This window comes from Falco rusticolus, chromosome 4 (genome assembly GCF_015220075.1).
Source record: "Falco rusticolus isolate bFalRus1 chromosome 4, bFalRus1.pri, whole genome shotgun sequence".
NCBI classification, from domain to species: domain Eukaryota; kingdom Metazoa; phylum Chordata; class Aves; order Falconiformes; family Falconidae; genus Falco; species Falco rusticolus.
In genome coordinates this window covers 61,935,095-61,956,128 of record NC_051190.1, presented here as the reverse complement: position 1 = coordinate 61,956,128, position 21,034 = coordinate 61,935,095, and the positions used below count along the sequence as shown (strand labels likewise).

The 21,034-nt window shown below is 38.8% G+C and overlaps 1 protein-coding gene across 3 annotated transcripts in view; it reads left to right on the top strand.

Moving 5' to 3' along the window:
* The window catches only part of DIP2C (disco interacting protein 2 homolog C), a 324,943-nt gene that overhangs the window by 207,487 nt on the left and 96,422 nt on the right, over window positions 1-21,034 (top strand). For all 3 annotated transcript variants that reach the window (XM_037385751.1, XM_037385750.1, XM_037385753.1), the window contains 4 exons: window positions 5,522-5,653; window positions 7,013-7,132; window positions 8,123-8,320; window positions 18,368-18,459. In XM_037385751.1, the coding sequence (XP_037241648.1) occupies window positions 5,522-5,653; window positions 7,013-7,132; window positions 8,123-8,320; window positions 18,368-18,459 (542 nt within the window). The remainder of the gene's footprint in view (window positions 1-5,521; window positions 5,654-7,012; window positions 7,133-8,122; window positions 8,321-18,367; window positions 18,460-21,034) is intronic.

Sequence of the window (21,034 nt, the reverse complement as noted above, 5' to 3'; positions counted from 1 at the left end):
GAGAAGGGAGCTGTTATTATTAGCTGTTTGTTTTTATCCTTTGGAAAGATCCTAGGAAGTCAGAGCTTTATTTCCATTAGGGCTAAGCTTCACAGACATTAATTATTTCTGAATATTGTGCCATTGACATTAGTCTTCATTAAAATGAGGCAGCTATTCGATTAGGCATGTGGAAAGCAAGGCTTGTTTTCCCTTCATTCTCCAGTAACTGTTTATCATACGAGGCATCTGCTTTGGGTGCATTCTCGCTGGGGCTGTGTATTTTGGGTTGTCTCACTGAAAATCTGTTGGAATCTATATTGGAACGGATAAAGCAACCTCACTACTTCACTACTGTTCTACTACACATACGAAATGCAGTTTTGCACGACTGTTCCTCAACTGATCATTCCTTTTCAAGTATATGTAGAAAGATACATGAAGCTTCTTAAATGTTCCTGATTTTATGTGCTGGAACAGTAGTCTGCATCCTTTTTTTTTTTTTTTTGAGTATAGCTTGATATAACACCTGTATTTTCAGATAAGTAGTCCGTTCACCATGGTCTGGAATTGCTGGATTGCAGTCAGGGGGAGGATTTGTATTGTATTCTTAAATTCATGCTAAATGAATAGCTTAGAACCTTGTTTTAGAAACACATACACTTCTGAACACATTAATCATTGCATTTGGTTATTTTCTGTGACTTCATCTTGAAATGCTAGAGGAAATTATAGCATAGAGAATTAAATTTATCCAAACTCTGAAAGGTTACATTACTCACACACCAAGTCTTAATGTGTCTTTAAATATAGCTTCTTTATAATGTGACATTTCAGTAATTTTAAATCTGGCACAGTAAGTCTCCTTTTGTAATCACTGAGTTTGCAGTAAATAATACAGCATTTATAGAACTAAATTAAGATGGCAGTATTCTGTAGAAGAGGAAGAATACTACTTGTTTTACTTGTTTTATTTTGCCTTGTTGACTAGAAAGATTTCTCCTCTGAAGGAAACAGTTAAGCTTATCTCAGCGTATTTGTTCTGACAATAAGATACTTTAAATTACATCTCTAGTTGGACAGTAGTTGTGATATAGTAGTGTAAAGGTCATTTGGATAGAAAATATGAGTGATATCTGCTAACAGAGATTGTGATCTTAAGGTTACCATCAGTCATTGTTGCTAAAATAACTGGAAATGTAGGAGAAGCTGCATAGATGATAACTATAGGATGTATTTCTTCATGGGTGAGCTGTTTTCTGTTAGAATTTGAAATTAAATGGCTCTTTTGTGTTCTTTTTCAATCCAAGAAGGTGGATTTCGCATATAATTGTTTTCTAAGAGGTAATAAATTTCAAGTATTCCCACAGATAGCCTTGCTCTTTTAGAGGCAGTGTGCCAGTGATCATAGATGAATAATCCTCTTTGGTAGGGGAGAAGGCAAGGGAGAACAATAATCCTGTTCTCTGAACCTCTTCAGCTACTGGAAACAATTTGTTCTTGATCACAAAGAACATGTATTCCCATGGCTTGATGTTTGTTTGGTCCAGGAGTTGTTCTCCAGAGACCGATCGGCCTGCAAGAGAGAAATCATCTGTAAATATGTAAGGACGTATTGGCACGCTCTGAAGATACCAATTCTGATAAATACAAATTTAAGGGGCAACAAGAAAGACCTTTAATGATAACCAATAAACCCCCTCCATTCTGATATCCACTAGGATTTGACCTCCAGAGTGCATCACAGAATCAAAGGGAGATTTTTCCAATTTACTGTAATGCAGTTCTGGGAAGGGATTTGATAAAAGGCCTTGGCTATAATATAAGCAGAGTTCAGCTTTGTGGATCGTTTAGATAATTTGCATTAGCTATTATATGCTTTTTATGTTGTACTGTTAATTTAATTTGGCTGCTGCTGCTTTATTATGGCCAAAGTTCTAGTTTAGGATAGGTATCCTTTAAATGTTTATTCTCAGCTTTAAGATGCTCCGGCATCTGTGCTTTCGTTTGTCTGTATTACATGTTTTGGACGTATATGTATATAAAAATCAAGGAGAGGAAGCACATCCCGAAGTTCATGTAATGAAAATCATATGGCACTTACCTATCATTGTAAGTTGATATAAACATCTCACTACAAAATGTTGATCCTGTAGATGCATTTAATGTTTCTTTTATATGCTTCAAATATGTTTCTGTTTAAAAATCAAAGGCTTTTATCCACATTAAAGGCTACATAGATTTCTTATTAAGTAAATATAAAAACATGTGCCATAAAGCATGACTGAGAATTCTCAGACAACCTTAAAATTCTTGTCTTCTGAGGGGGAATATTAACTCCTAATACAGGGGACTAGTTTAAAATCCTGTCACCTGGACTTCAGTATGGCAGGAACCTAACTGATGGAAGAAGCTACAGCCCTGACTCTGGATTTCCCTCCCCTAACAATGAGAAGAGCCAGCTTGTTTGGGAGAAAAAGCTGCATTTTCTTCAAGTATAGTATTGCAGAAGTGCTTTTTGAGTTCCTGGAGACTTTTCAAATACATGGTGCTCGTGTGCTTCCAAGCTTCCACTGAAAATATTCCCCCACCTCTTGGCTCCTCCTCATACATGGGGGTCTGTCAATTGCACATGCTCTATCCCTATGTGAATGTGCTCTGCGTTGTTGGTTCTTTCTGATTTTCGTGAAATGGGTGAATTATCTCACTGCAGTGGCAGAAATGCGGAGCGCCTTAACTGGAAGCAGCTGTTCTGTCTGTGATCTTCTAATGCAAGAATATTGGAAGAGATGGGAAGAGGAGGTGATGCAAATATGTATGTTTGATGGAGGAAATGCTTTGAAGTCATGCAGCTGTCACAGTTTCTACTTCTTAGTCAACAGATGTGTCAGGATCGTTCTTCTTAACTAAAGCTCAAACCATGCTTCAAGTTACCTGACAAGACCAACCAGCTCTGTACCAATTGTGTCCATGGTCTAAACCTGGAATGACTGTTCTATACAAAAAAGGGTACATTTCACATAACAATTCATCTTTTCCTTTAGAAGTCATTCAGACTAAATTTTTGTTGGTATGACTCTCATTTCTCCAAACCTGCCTCTGAGAAGGGAACCAACTGAGGATTTGTGAATGTGATGGTTGAAACTTGCAGCTGTAGATACTGCCAACAGATAAGACATCTGTTAAGCAGATACTTTAAAGGAATATGGCAAGACAAACCTGAATGTTCCTCTTCTGCTGTATAAGAGTTCTTAATGGAAATTTAAACAGCGAATGGGCAGCCAGGGGGCTAAAACCCCACTCTCTGGCTAGCCAGTGGGGGCCACCTAGGGAAGGGAGTTTCTTCTAGGTGATTTCAATTGCCAGTGCTGCTTGTTCAAAAGGATGCCCTTTTACTAAAGAGCAGGAAATGTCTTTCTCATGTTTTTTCTCCCTACCCAGCACCATGTGTTACAAAGAAGTATTTGGCTTCAAAGGTATACATCAGAAGGGAGAGCACCTCTGCTCTGTGGTGCTTTGGATCATGTATCTTCTCTCCCATGCATTAAAAAAAATACCATCTCAGTGCTAAAATCTGAAAGAGGATACTTTAACTCAAATTTAATTTGCCTTGTAAAGTCTGAAAAGATGGAAATACTTCACTGGGAAGATGTAAACAATTATAGCTAACTTTAAAAATACTTTCTCATGTTACTAATAGCTAATAGCTGACTAAGTACAATTATTTTCTTAGTCATGATCTCTCCTATTTGCATAGCCAAACTGCATTATAAGTAAAAAATAAAAAGATAAACATCAGCATTTTTAATTGACTTATCGAATAGTTCAATCATGATCTATAAAAAGCTCTTGCTACTTAGCAAGAAAGGGCTAAAATTGTGCTAAGTCTAACATGGTTGATAATGACAAGGCATCTAAAATGACAGCATTATTCAAACAATTACCAGCGTAAGCTTCGTTGTCCAAGCTATTATACTTCCATTGATCACTTACAGCACAATATAACATGTTTGTTACAGTAAAATGATAACAGTGGATGTGATCGAAATCAAAAGGCTCAATGGGACATTTGCAGGATGCGAGGTGTTTCTGAGTTGCACGATAAAAGCATCCTGTGTTTTCCTCAACCACATACTGTGATTGAGTGATAAGGTTGAGTCCTTATGATGTTCATGAATACAAACATTAATGCCATGTCTTACTTTTTCATGATGATTGTCAAATGCCACCTTTAAATGAGAAGTATGCAAAATAAGCATCTAATACAGCATCCTGTTACTGTACGTGTAGCAATAAAAAATAGTTGTGTGTGTTGATGGTGCATGAATTTGGGACTGAATGCACAAGGATTACAGTGATCCAAAGCTCAAGACTCATGAAAATGCTTTATAATTACATTTGAGGTGAAATTTTCTGTAGAAGTTGGTGTTTTAGTAGAGTTATGTCACCGTAATGCTTGTAGGACATATTTATTAAAAAACACATCTTGAAAATAGTATTAGGACAAGATGAAGTTTTCCCAGAATTGTTGCCTTTTTAAAGAGTCTTACCCTACTGTAAAACAGAGAGCATTCCTCTTCACTTCAGTGGCAGCAGAATGAAGACCTGCCTTCTTTTGTGTCTCGGAGGCTGCTGGGGATCATTTATGTCAATCGAAAGAGAAGTTGTTATTTGCTCATGGTATTTATCTCCACCTACTCTAATGCTGATAAAAACCTGGAAAAAAATTATGAGACAACCCATAAAAATAGTACAAATACGTAGGTAATACAGACTCAGACTTGAAAACACAGGAAAGCAAACTGTGGTAGCTTGCTGAGTTATCAGGCTATGAAAGAGAAAGATTAGCTCTGTGGAACTGTTTAGCAGTGCTGGCATGAGTCAGACCAAATTGTGTTTGCCTTCTGGAAGGCAAGTCTTTGTAATGCGGAAGAATTAAAATAACTCTGTCTAAAAATAGTGGACAAGCAAGTGTCCATGCAGAATGCAAAGTTCATGTTTCTTTAAATTTTATTTCTTTCTCCTGGGTTTCAACTCTGCTGTGATTGATTTTTTTCCTAATATATATGAATAAATTCCTTTCTTAACAAAAATTGGCACATACAGAATACAGAGCTTATAAAACTGATCTGTATTGACACTTGCAAGTGATTGACAACATGCTGTGTTCTTTTTATTTAGAAAACCTACGCAATAATATATCAGAAGTATATTTGTTGGCATCTTTTCTATTTGAAGCTGTTCACAAGCTTTAGCTTAGTATAAAATTAAATGTCAGTGGAGAACCTACAACCTAATTGTATCATTTTTTTAGCCTGTTGCTTACATGATTGCAGATATACAGCCCCTGGTTTAATCAGTGGAAGCTTTATTTATGAAAATCATGCTGTACATTATAGTTTTATACATTCATTTTGTGCATTAACTTTAACACCTGTTCAGATGTTGGGGGAAAAAAATCAAATGGTATCCTTTCCCCTTTGCTTTTCAGCTCTTCAACACTAGAGGTTCATGGTTAAACCTTTTACCTTGTTTTTCACAGAAAATCATTCTGCCCCTCCAGATGTTACCACTTACACCTCAGAACACTCAATACAAGTAGAAAGACCACAAGGATCAACAGCACGAGTGGCACCAAAGTATGGAAATGCTGAACTTATGGAGACTGGTGATGGTATGTCACAAAGCAAAACTGGAGGTTTTTTTGAGTATCGTAACATTTTTAGTGGTTACTGTATGCATCTGTTCTTTGTTTCTTCTGGGCACTTTTCACCTATAAACATGTACAAAGTTGCAGCATCTTTACAGTCCTAAACCAAACTGGTATAAGTAAAGCCAACAGAGAAATATTTCTTGATCAGCAGAGCTGACTCCCCACAGAAATTGTTCAGCAAAAGAAAGCAGTGAATCTCTTTACATCTGATTATATCATGCTGCCTGTTTACAGCTAGTATGTTTTTTAAATTACAAAGAACGTGACATGGTAGGATGGCTACATCTTGAAAAGTGATGTGTTTGAAGTTTTATTTTCTGAGTTTTGTTTTTTGGTTTTTTTTGAAAAACAGTTATTTGTAAACCCTTTCTTATTTACTGCTCCTCTTTTCTAAAACTTACTAAACAATATTTCAGCAGGGTGTGGAATTGTTGACCAAGTGTATCACATCCAAACTTAGCAGCTTCAGCTCTAAAAAACACTTGGTAAAAGTTTTGGAGCCAACCTTGTGGAAGGGTAGGAAGCAGAAATTCCTGCAATGCAGTGACAGAAAGCCATTAGTTCAGGAACAGTTGGCATGAATGATGCAGAGGCTTTGCTCTCGACTAGGGAAAAAGAAAGGGGAGGTGATTGATGGGATTATATTATAAAAGTGCCCCTTGCCCCATACTCCTAACCAGAATTGTGTTTTTCAAAATGCTGTATGGGCACGCATGCCTCCCTTTGGAGATTGCTGGCTGGTGGGATTGGCTGTAGGGATGTTCAGAGAATACAGAGTCATGCTGAAGTAACACAAAGATGTGAACCATGTTTCATGTGGATATGGGACAGGCGTCCACTACAGTGTAAAGAGCAAACCAGAGTGAATGATGGGCCAGAGCCTATTACCCATACTCCTCGCTGAGCTGCAGTCTAGTCAGACAGTATCGGTATGGCCAGTGATCATGGGGAGTGCCACTGCCCATCTTCTCACTGACCACTGCCAATGCTTAGGGAAGAGTTCTGTAAGGTTACTGGTATTGGCTGTAGGGAGGGGTTTTTCACTGTGCTTCTCTCCCTCAGTCTATGTGCCATTTCCCCTCTTAATTTTGCAACCTCACTCTGACATTGTTGTACTGTTTTTTATTTAAACTCTAGGCGTCATTGTTCTTTTTTGCTGAAATGATCTTATGTCTTAATGTTGAATACTTGAGTCACGGTATGGCATGAAACTGTAGTGGTGGTGGCCTTGCAGTCCTAGACCTTTTCTTACCCCACTTAACATCTGGTGGCGTTCAGCATAGCAGTCGACTGATGTCTCCATTGATCCCTGTCCTGCAGGAGTACCAGTGAGCAGCAGAGTGTCAGCAAAGATTCAGCAGCTGGTCAATACACTAAAACGGCCCAAACGACCACCATTACGAGAGTTCTTTGTAGATGACTTTGAGGAATTGTTAGAAGGTAAAATGACTGTTTTTCAAAAGGTTTGGGGATCTCTTATTAAAACTCTGTAAAATGTTTGTCTCATAGATTGACTTTCTAGAAAGCCAAGTAAGCCTTCGCTGTATTGGCAAGTACCAAAAAGCATCGGTATTTAGTTGAATCTGTTCGTAGTGAGCTTGGATGTAGTGCTGTAGAGTCAAAAGTCTCTCTTGTTTGCGCAGCTCCTGGTTCTGCTTGCAAAGAAACAACAGAAGGGAGTGGAGGGAAGCTTTGCTTTATGAACATTCAGCTGTGGGTTACAGCCATTGCTTTTGAACACCAATATGAGAAAAACTGTTAGTGAGGGAGCATGTTAAATGTTTTACACATCCTTTGTGTAACAGAGAAGCATTGAAAAAATGAACTAAATGTAAGATAGAAACAAGGATAAAGTCAATGAAGAAATTTTTCTTTTCTGGTTTTTTGGGGTTTTTTTTTGTTTTGTTTTGGTTTGGTTTTTTTTATGGAGGTCAGTGCTTTGAGAATTAAGATCTGCCAGGATGTGGAGATTTAAATAGTCTTCATTGTAGTTTATAACAAAGTATGGTAACAGAGCATGACTTAAATCAGTCTGTTACTGATGACTTGTTAAAGTACATTTTTTCAGTAGTTCTGCAGTTTCAGCTCATTACTGTGTTTTTGCCAGGAAGAAGTATTCTCCATCCCTATTTAGGAATAAAGATAGTTGATTATTTCAGAGATAAATATATGCATGCTGCCTCAGCAGTTTCTTTCCCTGCTTGTAGAGCTAGTGTAAGGATAAGCACGTGCATTCCTGAGATGTTTCAGTTGCTTCATCTCTCTTAAAGTTAAAAGTTAATTATTCTGTTGTATTTCTGTGTTGCTTCTCAATACCTTCTAACATTATTTTCAGGATATTTTGCAAAGGTAACTTATTCTCTTGGTTACACAGGTGTACACAAGGTATAGAATTTACATGGTAACTGTGTATCTTTTCATAATCATAAGTTCAACAGCCAGATCCAAACCAGCCAAAGCCAGAAGGAGCTCAGATGTTGGCTATGCGTGGGGAACAATTAGGTGTGGTTACAAATTGGCCGCCTTCTCTGGAAGCAGCTTTGCAGCGATGGGGCACCATCTCACCGAAAGCTCCTTGCCTAACCACTATGGATACTAATGGAAAACCACTGTATATTCTCACTTACGGTGAGTGCTCTTCAAACTCCTTGTGCTTTTATATATTGTGTACAGTGTCTGCAGGTATAGTAAATGCATAAATACACAGTGAAAAAAGCCCTCTAAGGATTCATCTGTTCCATTTCTGAGTAAGGTAAGATGATTCTGAAGCTCTTGGTGTCTGATGGATTGCCAAGATGTTACAGTATGATTTATTTCACAAATAGGAAAAGAGCTGAGTACATATACCCATGGAATCACAGATTATAAATTAAGACCACTTTTTACATACATCCTAGAGAAGACTTTCCTGAAGATTAATTTCTAAATCCATTGCCCTTGGATATTGCCCAGGCTTTGTTCTGCAAAAGCAGAACCTGGTATACAAAACTCACCAGCTTCCTGAAGAAATTAAAATAGGACTTTTTCCTATGTTCTACTGACACTCTAGTAAGTGTGTTTTGAATTATTCCTCCTGATACATAGTTGTACAGCTAGTAAATATACCCCCTGAAATAGATTTGCCAGGATATATTTCAGCGTGATCTTTGGTATGTTGATATAATTCAACAAGTACTGCCTGACAATCTATTGCAATCAAGAAAGACCAAATAAAAATAAACATAAGGATACCTCTGACAAATATATTCTAATTTTGAGATGTTCAGGGGCCATTTGGGAAATGTTCAAAGGAGTTGTTGTGAATAACCATCCAACTTTGAAAGCAAGTTGGAGTATTTATGTATGTTTTTTCATATGGATGTAAGAATTTATTCTGTTTTTTTTATTTATTTCTACCTTCTCAGGGGCCTAGAGTTCTGTGCAGAGAATGTTTTCACATGCTGTGATATAGAGGTTTGCCTGTTTTGTTCAGTGCTGAATGCTCCTTTCTGTTCAGCAATCAGATTGAGTGATGGTCCCTGGCCAGAAAGATGTCTGCTGCAAGTTTGGCATTGCACATGTAGTTAAAGGCTTTCAAAGCATAACAGAACCTTTGCAACTGAAGGTCATGCATGAAACATTTTCCCTTCAGGTACTCGGAGTAAAGAAGTTACTTAAATTAGGAGGCAAACCTATGATTCACCATTGATCAATGTTTTTTCTTCCTTAAGGACATTTACTCGGAACTAGAGAAGAATTTTGAGTTTGCAATTACATGCTTGCGGAAGAGCAATTCATATCATCTACTGAATGGCCTAAATAAATTGGACAGGAAAAGAAATTAAGATGTTAGTGAGAGTCAGACCATTTTCCTGAATATGGGATTCTGTCCAGAGAGTCTGAGCATATGTCCTGCTTTGCCCAAAGGGCTGTAGGCTGAGCAAATCAACCTGAGGAACTCATCCATGTGGCTCATGGAGCCACCTAGCCTGCTTCTCTGTCCTAACATAACTCTTTCCCAACCCCTCTTGTGAATTGTCCAAATTCTGAGAAAAATGGGACTAAAACTCATGTTCTCATTGCTTCCATTTGGCCTTTCTGTAGTTTCCTGAGTTCAGAAAAAATCAGTTCTTTTGTCTTTTCTTTTTTTTTAATTGATAAAAGATGTTACAAAGCAAAACATTTGTAAGAGATTCAGTGAATTCTTCTCTGCTAGCTAGATTTCAAGCTGACATTCTTCCTCATGGGAAATGTCCACTCAGTGTGCCATGGCAGTTTTCTTAAATGACAGCTGCTTTGAAATATCATTAACTTTACAGCCACCTGCCATTTTATTTGTGACTTTATGAATGATTTTGCTGTGGCTAGTCCATCTTTCGTGTCTAGTATTTTCTAGCAATCGTGGGCATGGCATTTTTTAAAACTTGAATATTAATAGACATTAAGGCTTAAACTCAGCAAAGACACTTTTATTCATTAATTTTTATCCTTGTGCATATTTCCACTGGCCCCAGTAGGTAATAAACTTTTGAAAAGGTGAGCTTATTCCATAATCCTACCACATGGTATTAATATGACACTTAATTTCCTTGTGTGCATGCTATGATCAGATGACCAAAACTTTAAAATATCAACATTGAAGTCTTTTGGTAGCTTCTGAGTTTGTATCTCACAGTTAATTTTAGGTTCTTTGCCAATTTAAGTAAACACTATTACCAGGAATTTTTGTATGTTCACTGTTTGAGAAATATTAAAGAGTTTGAAGAATAATTCTAAGTTTCTAGAGGTTCAGTCTTTGGCATGTTACCTAGATGGTCACTATACAACTCTTTTTGAATATCTTACCTCTGTTTACTCTTTCAGCTTCAGTCTCACACTCTCTTATGTCTTCATGGAAATCCTCTTGATTCATCCTCCAACTTTCTGGTTAAGAGGAGGTTTCTACATGTTGTCTTTTGGTCATTATTTTTTTCATACACAGCATCTTCTCCAGATTCTTGTCTCTGCATGGATGAATTGCAGGTTTGCCTGCTTATTCCAGACTTCTTTCATCTTTGCAAACTGGATTCCAGGAGTGTCTCCAGCTGTCAGCTAGGTCATAGCCCCTCTTGAGTAGTAGTAACTTATTCTCATAACTTCAAGCATATTTATCTCCTCCTTTGTGGATCACGTAAGCAATATTGCCATACTGCCCGATACTCAGGCTGTAGCTTGAGTATCGTACACAACCTGGACATTTTACTTTTGTTACAGCTGTTCTGTGTCCAAACCTCGCAGGTTATTTTGGGAGCAAATCTTTTCAAATGCAGACCTTTTGCTGCATCTACATGGTGAAGTCTCATCCCATCTGTCACCTTAGTCTTGATTCTTACAGCAGGCTCTCTCTGGCCCTGAAAAACACAGTGTTGGCCTGTTGCATCTCTCCAGGATGCTTTCATACTTCCCCTTGGTGGCTTTGCATGCTGAAAAGGAGCTCTCTGAGAGTCTTCAAAATTCTCTTTCTCCAAAACCTTCCTCACAACTCTTCTGCTGTCTTGCCCAGACATGTCTGAGAGTGGTCAGACGAATGGCCAAGCTACGATATGCCATGACAGACACTGGTAGGTTGGTGTGGTAAGACTACTTTGTGTGATTTATTGGAATAAATTGCCCTACCTAACAGCGGCTGATGTGGGTATGATACTGTTGGTGTGGATTTAAGTGGTGAGTGCTCTAGATCATGATATGCTGTTGTGCCATAAAGAGAACTAGTTTAAAGAAGTTATTCTTTCAGCTGTTGCTTAAAATCATCTCTGCCTTCCCATTCCTCTTCAGGAATTCATCTAATCTGTAATGCCTTACATCTCCTGTGTCTTTTTTAGCATGTTTTTTGAGCTTATTGTCTTCATAGCATGTCAGGACTGTTTTCCTCCATGTGTCTCAAATTACTGTAGATAGAAGAAACGAATACCTGCACTTGTAGACTTCATCTTTTTTTCAAGCAAGTTTTTGAAGTGGTTTGCCTCAGTTCTTGAAGTTCTTCTCAGTGCCTCAGTTGTAATCTTTATTTAATGTACTCAAAACTCTTAAACTCCTTCTGGTGAATGAAACACTGAATATTACTTATTTCTCAAATATTTTGTTCCTCTGGGAACTTGGTTAAGTGGAGAACATCATAGTTAAGTTATTCACAATCCCTTTATAAATCAAATCACTGAATATGCATAAATTGAAATGTCTGAGATATGGGAAGGAAGGATGTCTTTACTGAGTTTTATGTAAGTCTGAACTCTGACTAGAAACCTAATATGTGCTCTGAGGAAGAGGAAGACAATTTCTGGCTCAGACAAAGTTAATCAGAGTAGTCAGGCATCTGGTTTTGGTATTGTCGGTATTAATAATGAAGTGCTTAGTTATTTCTTAGAGGAAAAATGTGAATAAAGGACAGTTAAATCCTATATAGTACTTACACTATCACAGTTACTTTTCTTGCTTAAAATGATTATTCTAAGAATAATCAGAAAGACTGGGGAAAAAGTAAAAAGCTGAAAGTAATTTGGGATGAGCAAGTTCTGAGCTTTCTTATTTTAACCATTATTAAAAACAACAAAATGAGTACCACTTAACTACATGTGCTTCAAAGAGTCTCATTTTCTTTATCTAACACTGTCTGTAGTCATGTTTTTTTAAAAACCATTTTCAGTAGCTCTGATGTATTGTTTCACATGTTAGAAGCCTGTTGGAGACAGCAAGGCTAGCAAAAAAGAAGAGGTGCTGTGGATAGAGAAGTATTTTTTCTTTATCCATTTGGATTCTGTGGAGAAATAAATGCCTGAAAAAAGCTATTTTTTTTTTTCAAATTAATTGCCAATAAAAAATAATACTCTGACACAACTGGAAACATTTTGTGGCCAAAGTCATACTGCCTTAGAAGAGGTGATTTAGCTTATACTGGAGATACCTTGAGGTGGCTGAAACTTAATAACAGATTGAAAATAGCCAACCCCAACCCACACTACACAAGGTGTACGACCCAGCTCCTCCCATGTCCTCTGGCTGTGAGAATCAACTCAGCCAGGAATTCACGATTGTCAGGAGGAGAGGGGGAACTGAGTGTCTCCTAACCAAGTAGCTACATAACCAGATTGTCCTTATATCTGAAATAACTCAGTGCTTGCAGAGGTATGGATAGTCATGGTTCAAGTCCGTACAAAGATATCAATCTTGTGATTATTTTGTACTTTAAACCTTTATTTCTTTAATAAAAAGACAGAAAATGACTTTAAAAAATCTGTATTACAATCTATGATTAAGATTGGGATATCAAGCACTGTAGTAGCAAGGTTACCTCAATTCTGAGTATGTCTGGAGCCTTTTATTCTCTGCAACAGAATATTTTTGTTCTTTTTCTTTGGATTTTTTTCTCCCAAAAAGCAGCAACTTCATTTGCTGCTTTGGATGGATCTAAAAAAGGTTTGTGAAAAAAAGAGCTAACAGAGCAGCATAACTGTGACTGTTATTTTGCAAAGCAGAAAAAACCCTGCTTTACCTGCATAGCATTAGGAAGTTTGCCATTTATACCAGTTTTAATAAATACTCTTGTTTCTATTTAATATAAGAAATGTCCTACTGTGATACTGAGAAAATGAATATTTGACAAAATTATTTGCAGTTAAACTTTGGCAGTCTCGCAATTGCTGTGCACGGAGATTGGTAAGCAACCACTGGTTTGGCTTTGTTGAGTTAGTGCTGTGTGGTTCTGAAAAGCATCCTGAAGATGATAAGGAACTTGACTGTGGTTTGTTTTCTCTCTCAAGTTTTCTCCCTGATACAGCTTTTCTCTTATAACCTTCTTTACATTCAACACAAATGTATAGTCCCTTTACAGATTGGCAAATGAAGAGGAAGGGCATTTACTTTGGTGTCACGTGGAAAACATCTGATTTTTGTTAACTGATCCCTTTTTATGTGGATTTTAAGACCTGGTGGTTTCCTTTACTCTCATAATGTGTTGCTTGTCCAGATGGAACTGGCTTTTAACTCTAGCTTGCTAAATTTCAGTTGGTAAAAGATACTGCTCTCCGAATAGACTGTTAAAAAAAGAACAAGACCGAATACAAATTAAATGTAAAATATGTGGTTGCTACTATAGTAGAGTTGCTACTGTTCAACTAAATCAAGATTCCGGCGGCAAAGGAACAGGGACATGCCCCACACAGGTGTTAACAGAGTTTGTCACAGCTGCCAGAGAGATGCTGTTTTCCATCCTGTCCTACTGAGAATATTTGTGTACACGATGGCTGCTGGATATGGCTGGGGTTCAGAGGCATAGCAGTACTTGCTGATACTTGCTGGGCAGTGGGAGCACTCAGTTTAGTTTGCAACTATGTGAAGAGCATTAAAGGCCTCCCTGTATAAACACTGCGCCTAGGGCGTGCAAGCCTGGCAGCAGCACTCCGGGCAAGTGACAGAAGTGGCTGAGGAAGATGCAGTCATCTTTAGAAAAAGAAGATTTATTTCAGTAAATGCTTAAGCAATTATAAGTTAGGCAATGATAGATGTGGAGAAAAGCTTAATTTCTTACCATCTTACAGCGTTATACAAGATCTTGGAAAGCAGCACCACAATTAGCGGCTTGATGGGAGGTAGGAACAAGGTTGTAAATTGTAGTAGCAGCAAGTTATGTGTTAACTGGATGTTGCTGGGGTTTTGTTTCCCAAATCAACTTGGGAAGCTCTTCTGTGAGCACCTACCAATCTGCTTTGTTTAGGAGATAGTTTTGTGACCTGAAAACTGAGTGGTAATTCAAGTACTTAAACATCTAGGTACTAGTAAACACCTAGTGCCCCGTGTTATCCACAACGTGTGTGTGACTGGCAGACACAGCACAGGGTCTGCAGAGCCCAGGCCCCTTCTGGAGGGTACTCTTGTGCCTGGACCACCACTAGAGACTCAGATCTCTCACTAATGACTTATCTCTGTAGATCTTTTACCACTTGTTCATTTTTAAATACAAGAAAGTAGCTGCTCATGTATGGCTGGTAAGCAGATCAGAGACCAGCAGGGACAAATCCTGTCCCCGGTGAGGCAGGTAGGGCAGTTGTAAAGGATGGTGCTACAGTGGGGATGCAGGCAGGAAGGTGAGGAAGAGGAGGGCTGATGGGGTCCGGTCTATCCCCGGGGAAATGGTGGCAAGGCAGCAGCACTGCTGGCAGTTCCCGCAGCTTTCTGCTGCAGCAGTGTGGCTGGAAGAAAGGAGCTCTGGCACTGAGCTGAAACATTGGCTGGTCCACTCACTGCTAAATGAAACTCTTGCTTGAGTTTCCTACATCTGCCGTCCTGTTTTCAAGCCAACTAACTTATTAGAAGATTAATGGCAGCGTGTTTATCTGCGGAGGACCAGTGTCTCGTTGCACTCCGGCTGAGGACAGCAGGGCATATCCTGAGCAGCTGCAGACAGCCAGATTTCTGCTGTAGCCCGTGTAACGAGGACGGTTTAGCCCGTACAAGGATCGGCCCGGCAGCCCTAAGCCCTGTCTCAGAGAGAAAGCCTTGGACGAAGCACATCTGGCCTCCTTGCCAAGGCCTCCCCCTCCCACTGCACAGATGTGGCACCGTATGGAGGTCACAGCAAGGTCGCAGCGTTGGGATTTGTGGGAGAGGTTTTAGCAATCGGCTTTTTCCCAGCAATGTCTAATCTCTCAAGTTTGCAAAGGAAGAATTACACTGAATTGCAACCTAGGCAGAACCAAGGAAGGAAATACTTCAAAGATTTCCTTCTTTGTAACATCCTCCGTTACCGAGGGCTTTTATCCTGCAGTCATCAAGTCCTTTGTGTTTGTCAGTGATGTTGGGGGGGCCAGGCAGCCAAGATGGCAAAATAAATGCGTGGTTCAGTGCACCTCTGGTCAGAAGCTGGTACCCCATGCAGCAGCCACAGATGTGGCCCTGATCATTCATACACTCCTGCCTCCAGCTTCTGGATTACTGCTCCTTTTGTAGCCCTTTATTTATTTTTTTTGGAACACAGCGATATACCCTGGAAGAAAAATTATGGGCTTCCTGTTGAACATGATCCAGTTCAAGATGCGCATGGACTTTGCTGTGCCTGCTGGCGAGGCTGCCCCGTGGGCTCTGCCTGCCCGTGGCTGCTGCTGCCTGCACGGGGGCTGCCTGCACAGGGGCTGCCTGCACGGGAGCAGAGGCAGCAGCAGCTGGGAGTAGGCAGGGGCTGGGGTGAAGGTATAGAGCTTTAAGGGCTTCAGGAGAGACTGTCTATTCCAGCTCCTTCCCAGCTGAATGCAAACTAGCTTCTTTGTTCTGGTTTTCCACAGTTTCATACACATGTGCACATGCAGTTAGCTCGGCTAATTAACATAGTTTGATATTGCACAGGTAAATAGAGCAGGAAAGGGCTGTGGTGACAGAAAATGGAAGTCTTTGACAGTTAGGAAGTATTATGGGCACTTTCTGTGCAGTTCAAAGGGTATTTAAATGGAAAGGTGAGGAATTAGGGAGGCAGCATTATATATGCTCTTATGTTTCAGAAGCTGAAATAAAATTTTGGCAATAAAAGAGGATTATGACAAAATGTATTTGAAGACTTAATTATTTAAAACTTTACTAGAAAGTACCCTTTTAAATTTAGTTAGTCTTTGAGACAACGTAATTTCTGCATTTACTCAGATCACTTATGTGGAGATGGTTGCGCTGCATACCTGGGTACTTCTGAAAGAATGCATCTAAATACTTTAATATGAATAGCCCTTAGATTTTGAAGAAAATATTGTAAGATGGCGCACTTAATAGGTGAAAAATTAGTGTGAATGTCATAAATGCAAATCTAAAACTTGTAACAGATACAATCTCTATAGCTCAGACAGAACTTTTCACAGCAGCCCCTTATGTCTCTCAGAAAAGCAATTAAACATTCAATGTTCATTTCAAGCTTGAAAGTGTTTTGTGTAAAGATGGTTCTTTCTTGCAATTCAGAACTTTTGCCAGGCTTTTGATTTCCATTCTCCAATTTTCTGTATCATTACTAATTGCTCTTTGAAGTTTGTTGCCACTGAAACTTTAATGTTGGAAACCTTTAAGAATATTTGCTTTCTTAAGGCATCCTTGGTTTTTTCCAGCTTACTTGTCAAATTCAAGTGTTGACTGTGCAGCAGGGATGCTTTTAAAGACTTTATTTCCATCAAATGCAGGTAGTTCTGTCATAGTGCTGTGAGGATTAATCCTGCAGACATACTCCTGTATCCATGCTGAATTTCTAGTGGAACAGAATTGAGTTATGTTTATTTCTGAGCACCGAGGCAGTTCAGCATGCAAATACTGGAGTAATTGCAAATAAACAAAAATTTTGCAAAACATTGTTTGATGATACAATATTACCATTTTCATAAGAAGTAATTGCATTTAGTACTTTCTCAGTAACAAGCAGCAGTGACCCTTCCCGTTTCCCTTAAGAGGAAAAAAAGAAAGTCTGGCCTTCTCCTTGTACTTTGTATTTACACCAGATTTGCACTGGAAACTAATTGGATAGTATTGCATTTTATAACCAGGATGTGGAAGAATTTACTCTAACAACTGCTTGGCTTAGTTATAAATAGCAATACCGTATGTTTGGGAGCCTCAACTGCTGAACCCCATAGGTAATCTGTTGTCAGAACCTATTATCGTTGAAGTTATTGGTGGGCATGAATTAAAGATTTGTTACTGTCAGATTGAATACTGCTTAAAGACAGTACCTAGGGGCCAGCCAGGAACAAGGACTGTTACACTCGGTATTGTTCAAATGGAAGTAACAAGGTCTCTAAACAAAGGCCATCTGAAAGAGCTTTCATAGTTGGAAGATGCTGATCGCTTGAAAGATTAATGAAAGACGTGTAACATGGCCAATGAGGTCTTGGTGAGATAAACTGAGTGAGTATTGGGGTGAAATCTTGGTAAGGATTAACTAAGTGTGGAGCTGGAGAGATGAAGCAAGGGAGAGACAGTAAAAACGAAGGGTACCTGGAGCAAGTGAAATGAAACTGAAAGAAGGGAGAGTATGGGAATAGGTGAGAAGAAAAAGCCAGGTTAAGTCGAGGAAGGGCCAGAATTAAGAGTGAAACACGGCCATATGGATGTCCTAAGGATCAGAGGGTCCCTGCTGCTTGTGTGCCCCTTTGGCTGTGGCGTGTTTTCTGTTTGCTGGGGTTTTTTTTCTTTGTCTCTGCTTCTTGGGACCTTTTTCCTTTTTCTGTTTGTGGCTTGGGGTGAGAGAAGTGCCATCAAGAACCTTGAGCAACACCCTCGGAGGTCAGTCTGGGCTGAAATGCAACTTGTCCAGCTTGCTACAGCTAAGGGTGCTAGGATAGTGTCTGGACTTGGTGATGTCCCAGCCATTCTCTAACAGTTAACTTTTGGAGCAAAGATCCAATTTTCTTCAAAGTAAGAAATTTCTGCCATGAAGAAAACTATTTTTTTTCTTTCTTTTTTTTTTTTTTTTTAATGCTGCTCTCTCAAAAAAAGAAGCTCAAACAAAGCTTCTGATAAGTATTTAAATATTTCCCCTAGTCCCAGTAGTGGTGTTGTGTTTAGTTGAAGAACTACTATAAATGTTCCTAGTCTTTTTTTTTTTTTTTTTCATTGCTCAGGTATTCTTTCTCTTTTATAAGCTGGTAAAACATAAAAAGAATTTTAAAATTAATTTCACAAATTTTGTGTTAATAGGCAAACTTTGGACCAGAAGTATGAAGGTTGCTTACAATATACTACATAAATTAGGCACAAAACAAGAACCAATGGTACGACCTGGAGACAGGGTGAGTATGTTAATGATTTTTTAATTACTAATAATTGAGATCCCACGTTGACTAAGAGAGAATGAGGTATTTGGGTGGTCAGAGGGAATTAATAAATGAACTGTTGGTGTGTGTGTGTGAAATCTGCCTTTTAGTTAGAAAAAGAATGATCATTCAGACAGGTGTTTTGAACTGCATAATAACTAACCTGCACTGGTACTCACTGAATAGTAACTTGGAAGTTGTGGCAACATCAACAATAAACATTCCCATGGAAAGTCATTTTTGGACATAGAACAGCAGTGTTCAGCAAAAGCTTGCTTATGGAGCCTGGAGGTGTCATGTGGGTAAAAAAACCTACTTACTAATGACTTTGTCATTGTGGAGATGGTAGAAACAAGAGAAGCACTGCGGAGGACAAAGACAAGCAAAGTAAGCACATTTTGGCAGCTAGTGAAATAAATAAATTACGCTGACTGGTAACATGGAGGATATTTCCATTCATAGTTCCTGACTCTGATGCAGCTATTGCTAAATGCTGAATTTAGGTGAGTGGATGAAATCTGTAGAGAGCAGGGGTTACAGAGGTCACATTTGAAGTTGTTAAATGATGACAAGAACATCCTGTGATTTTGCTAATGATGTACTTACACACCTACCCCTTCATCTCTCAAGGCTGGCCAAGCCTGCTACCCCTTTATCTGCCAAAGCGTGCACAGAAATTTCCACAGGTCCCATTCCAGGTTGGCTTTAAGCTGTGGAATGGATATTCCAGAACAAATGTGTCAGAAATGCAAATTGTAGTCTTGCCGTAGTGCTTGAAGTTGTGAGGGTAGAATTAAATCTTCCTCCCCCAGGGTCTGACAGTAATTCTGAGACTGTTGGTTCACTCGGTCCTTTTGTGCCACAAGTGAGAAACATGCCCGTTTGCATTACACATTTTTTAGGGCTTCAAAAGTGAAAGCATGCAATAAAGCTTCCCAGAAGAAAATAGAAAAAAAAAATTAAAAAGTGAAACCTGACAGTCCTTCCTACTTTTCTTTTTCAAATAAATCATAAAGAATTTAACTAAAGGATCTCGAGATCCTTTATCTAAGTTGTTTCCTACAATGGCTTTCAGCCAGGCGTGAGATCTGAAGAATCTTTTTACTTGACTTACATGTCTGTCTCTAAGCAACAGCAGAAGAAACAAGTTGTTCAAGTGTACACATCAAAACAATCCACCCAGAAGGCTCCGAAAGGAATGAAGTTCACATATGGGCAGTGTGCGTCTCTCCATATCTGTTGTGTGCTAACTGCCCAGCTTCGTATTCATTTACTACAGCAGTCCTTGGCATCTTCTAACATTAAGAAAGGATTTGTGGATGATTCAGGCTGAAAGCTGGAAGTTTAGCTAGTGCAGGACACATAAAGAGCAAATTGCAGCTCTTCTAAAATAAGTCCACCTAGATTACAGTGAAAAAAATGTTTATAGCTGAGTGCTGAAAGCATATGCTTTGTGTTGTAAAAACATCCCCGTGTAACAGAAACATGATCATTTGAAGCAGCTTCGTGCTGAAGATGAGGTGTTACTGTACTTCTGATGTTCTAGGCTCTTATTCTGGCTGTTATGCCCCTGTTGTAATAACGTAAAAGCTTTCTGACCTCTTTGAAGATGGCTTTTTATTCTAAGTAATGTAATCTGTGTGACAACAGTTAAAGGTAGTTTTTTAAATACTAGATGAAATGCAGGCATATATTTCTGGTGTTTTCTAAATGCAAGTGTAATTGTTTCCGTATGTTGATATTATATAGAATTCAGAAAGACCTTTTTCCCTTTAAAAGCATTTTCTATCAATACAGTCTCTATTTTTCATGACTACCGTTACATCACCTCTTTGGTTCTTTATCTGAGCCAAAAAATAAATGAATGTGCCTGCATTTCATTCCCTGTTTCTGGTATTATTATAGTACATGACGAACTGCATTTGTCTTCTATAGTAACTTCAGAAATTTAACCTTGTGTCACCCCAGACAGCTGACTGGAAATCAAGCTTGCCCTCTGAAATATCTACTAGATAACCAGATCCTCATCTGGTAGTAGGCACTGTATGGTTTGATTTCCTTCAGCTTTATCCCTTTTTGCTTTTACAAACATTATTTATTTATTTGGTATAGGTCTGTTAGTGATTAATGTTTTTTTGGAGGAGAAGTTAATGCCTCATTCCCACTGGACTTCAGTCAGATTTTTTCACCTCCATCAGCTGCTTTGCAAAGATTCCCAGCCAAACCTTCGCTGCCTTTATGTAAGCAGAGACCAACACAAAACCCAACAATCCTCAGAGTGCTGGGATCTTTCAACATCTTTCAGATGTTCGCTGGGCTTAGCAAACTCTACCATCTAGTCAGTGCACCCAGCAAAATCCCTTTCTTTCTCTTCCCCCTGAGGCTCTTTATGGTATGTGCATATAGATGGATACAGTAAGCTCCACTCAGCCATCTCCAGCAGTTGGATTATTTCATGTGCAAGCGAACAGATAAAGTAGCAATGTACTTTCTCTGAAGTTTCTCTAAACAGTTATGAAGTTACAGTCTTCAGCCTAAAACCAGATATTTT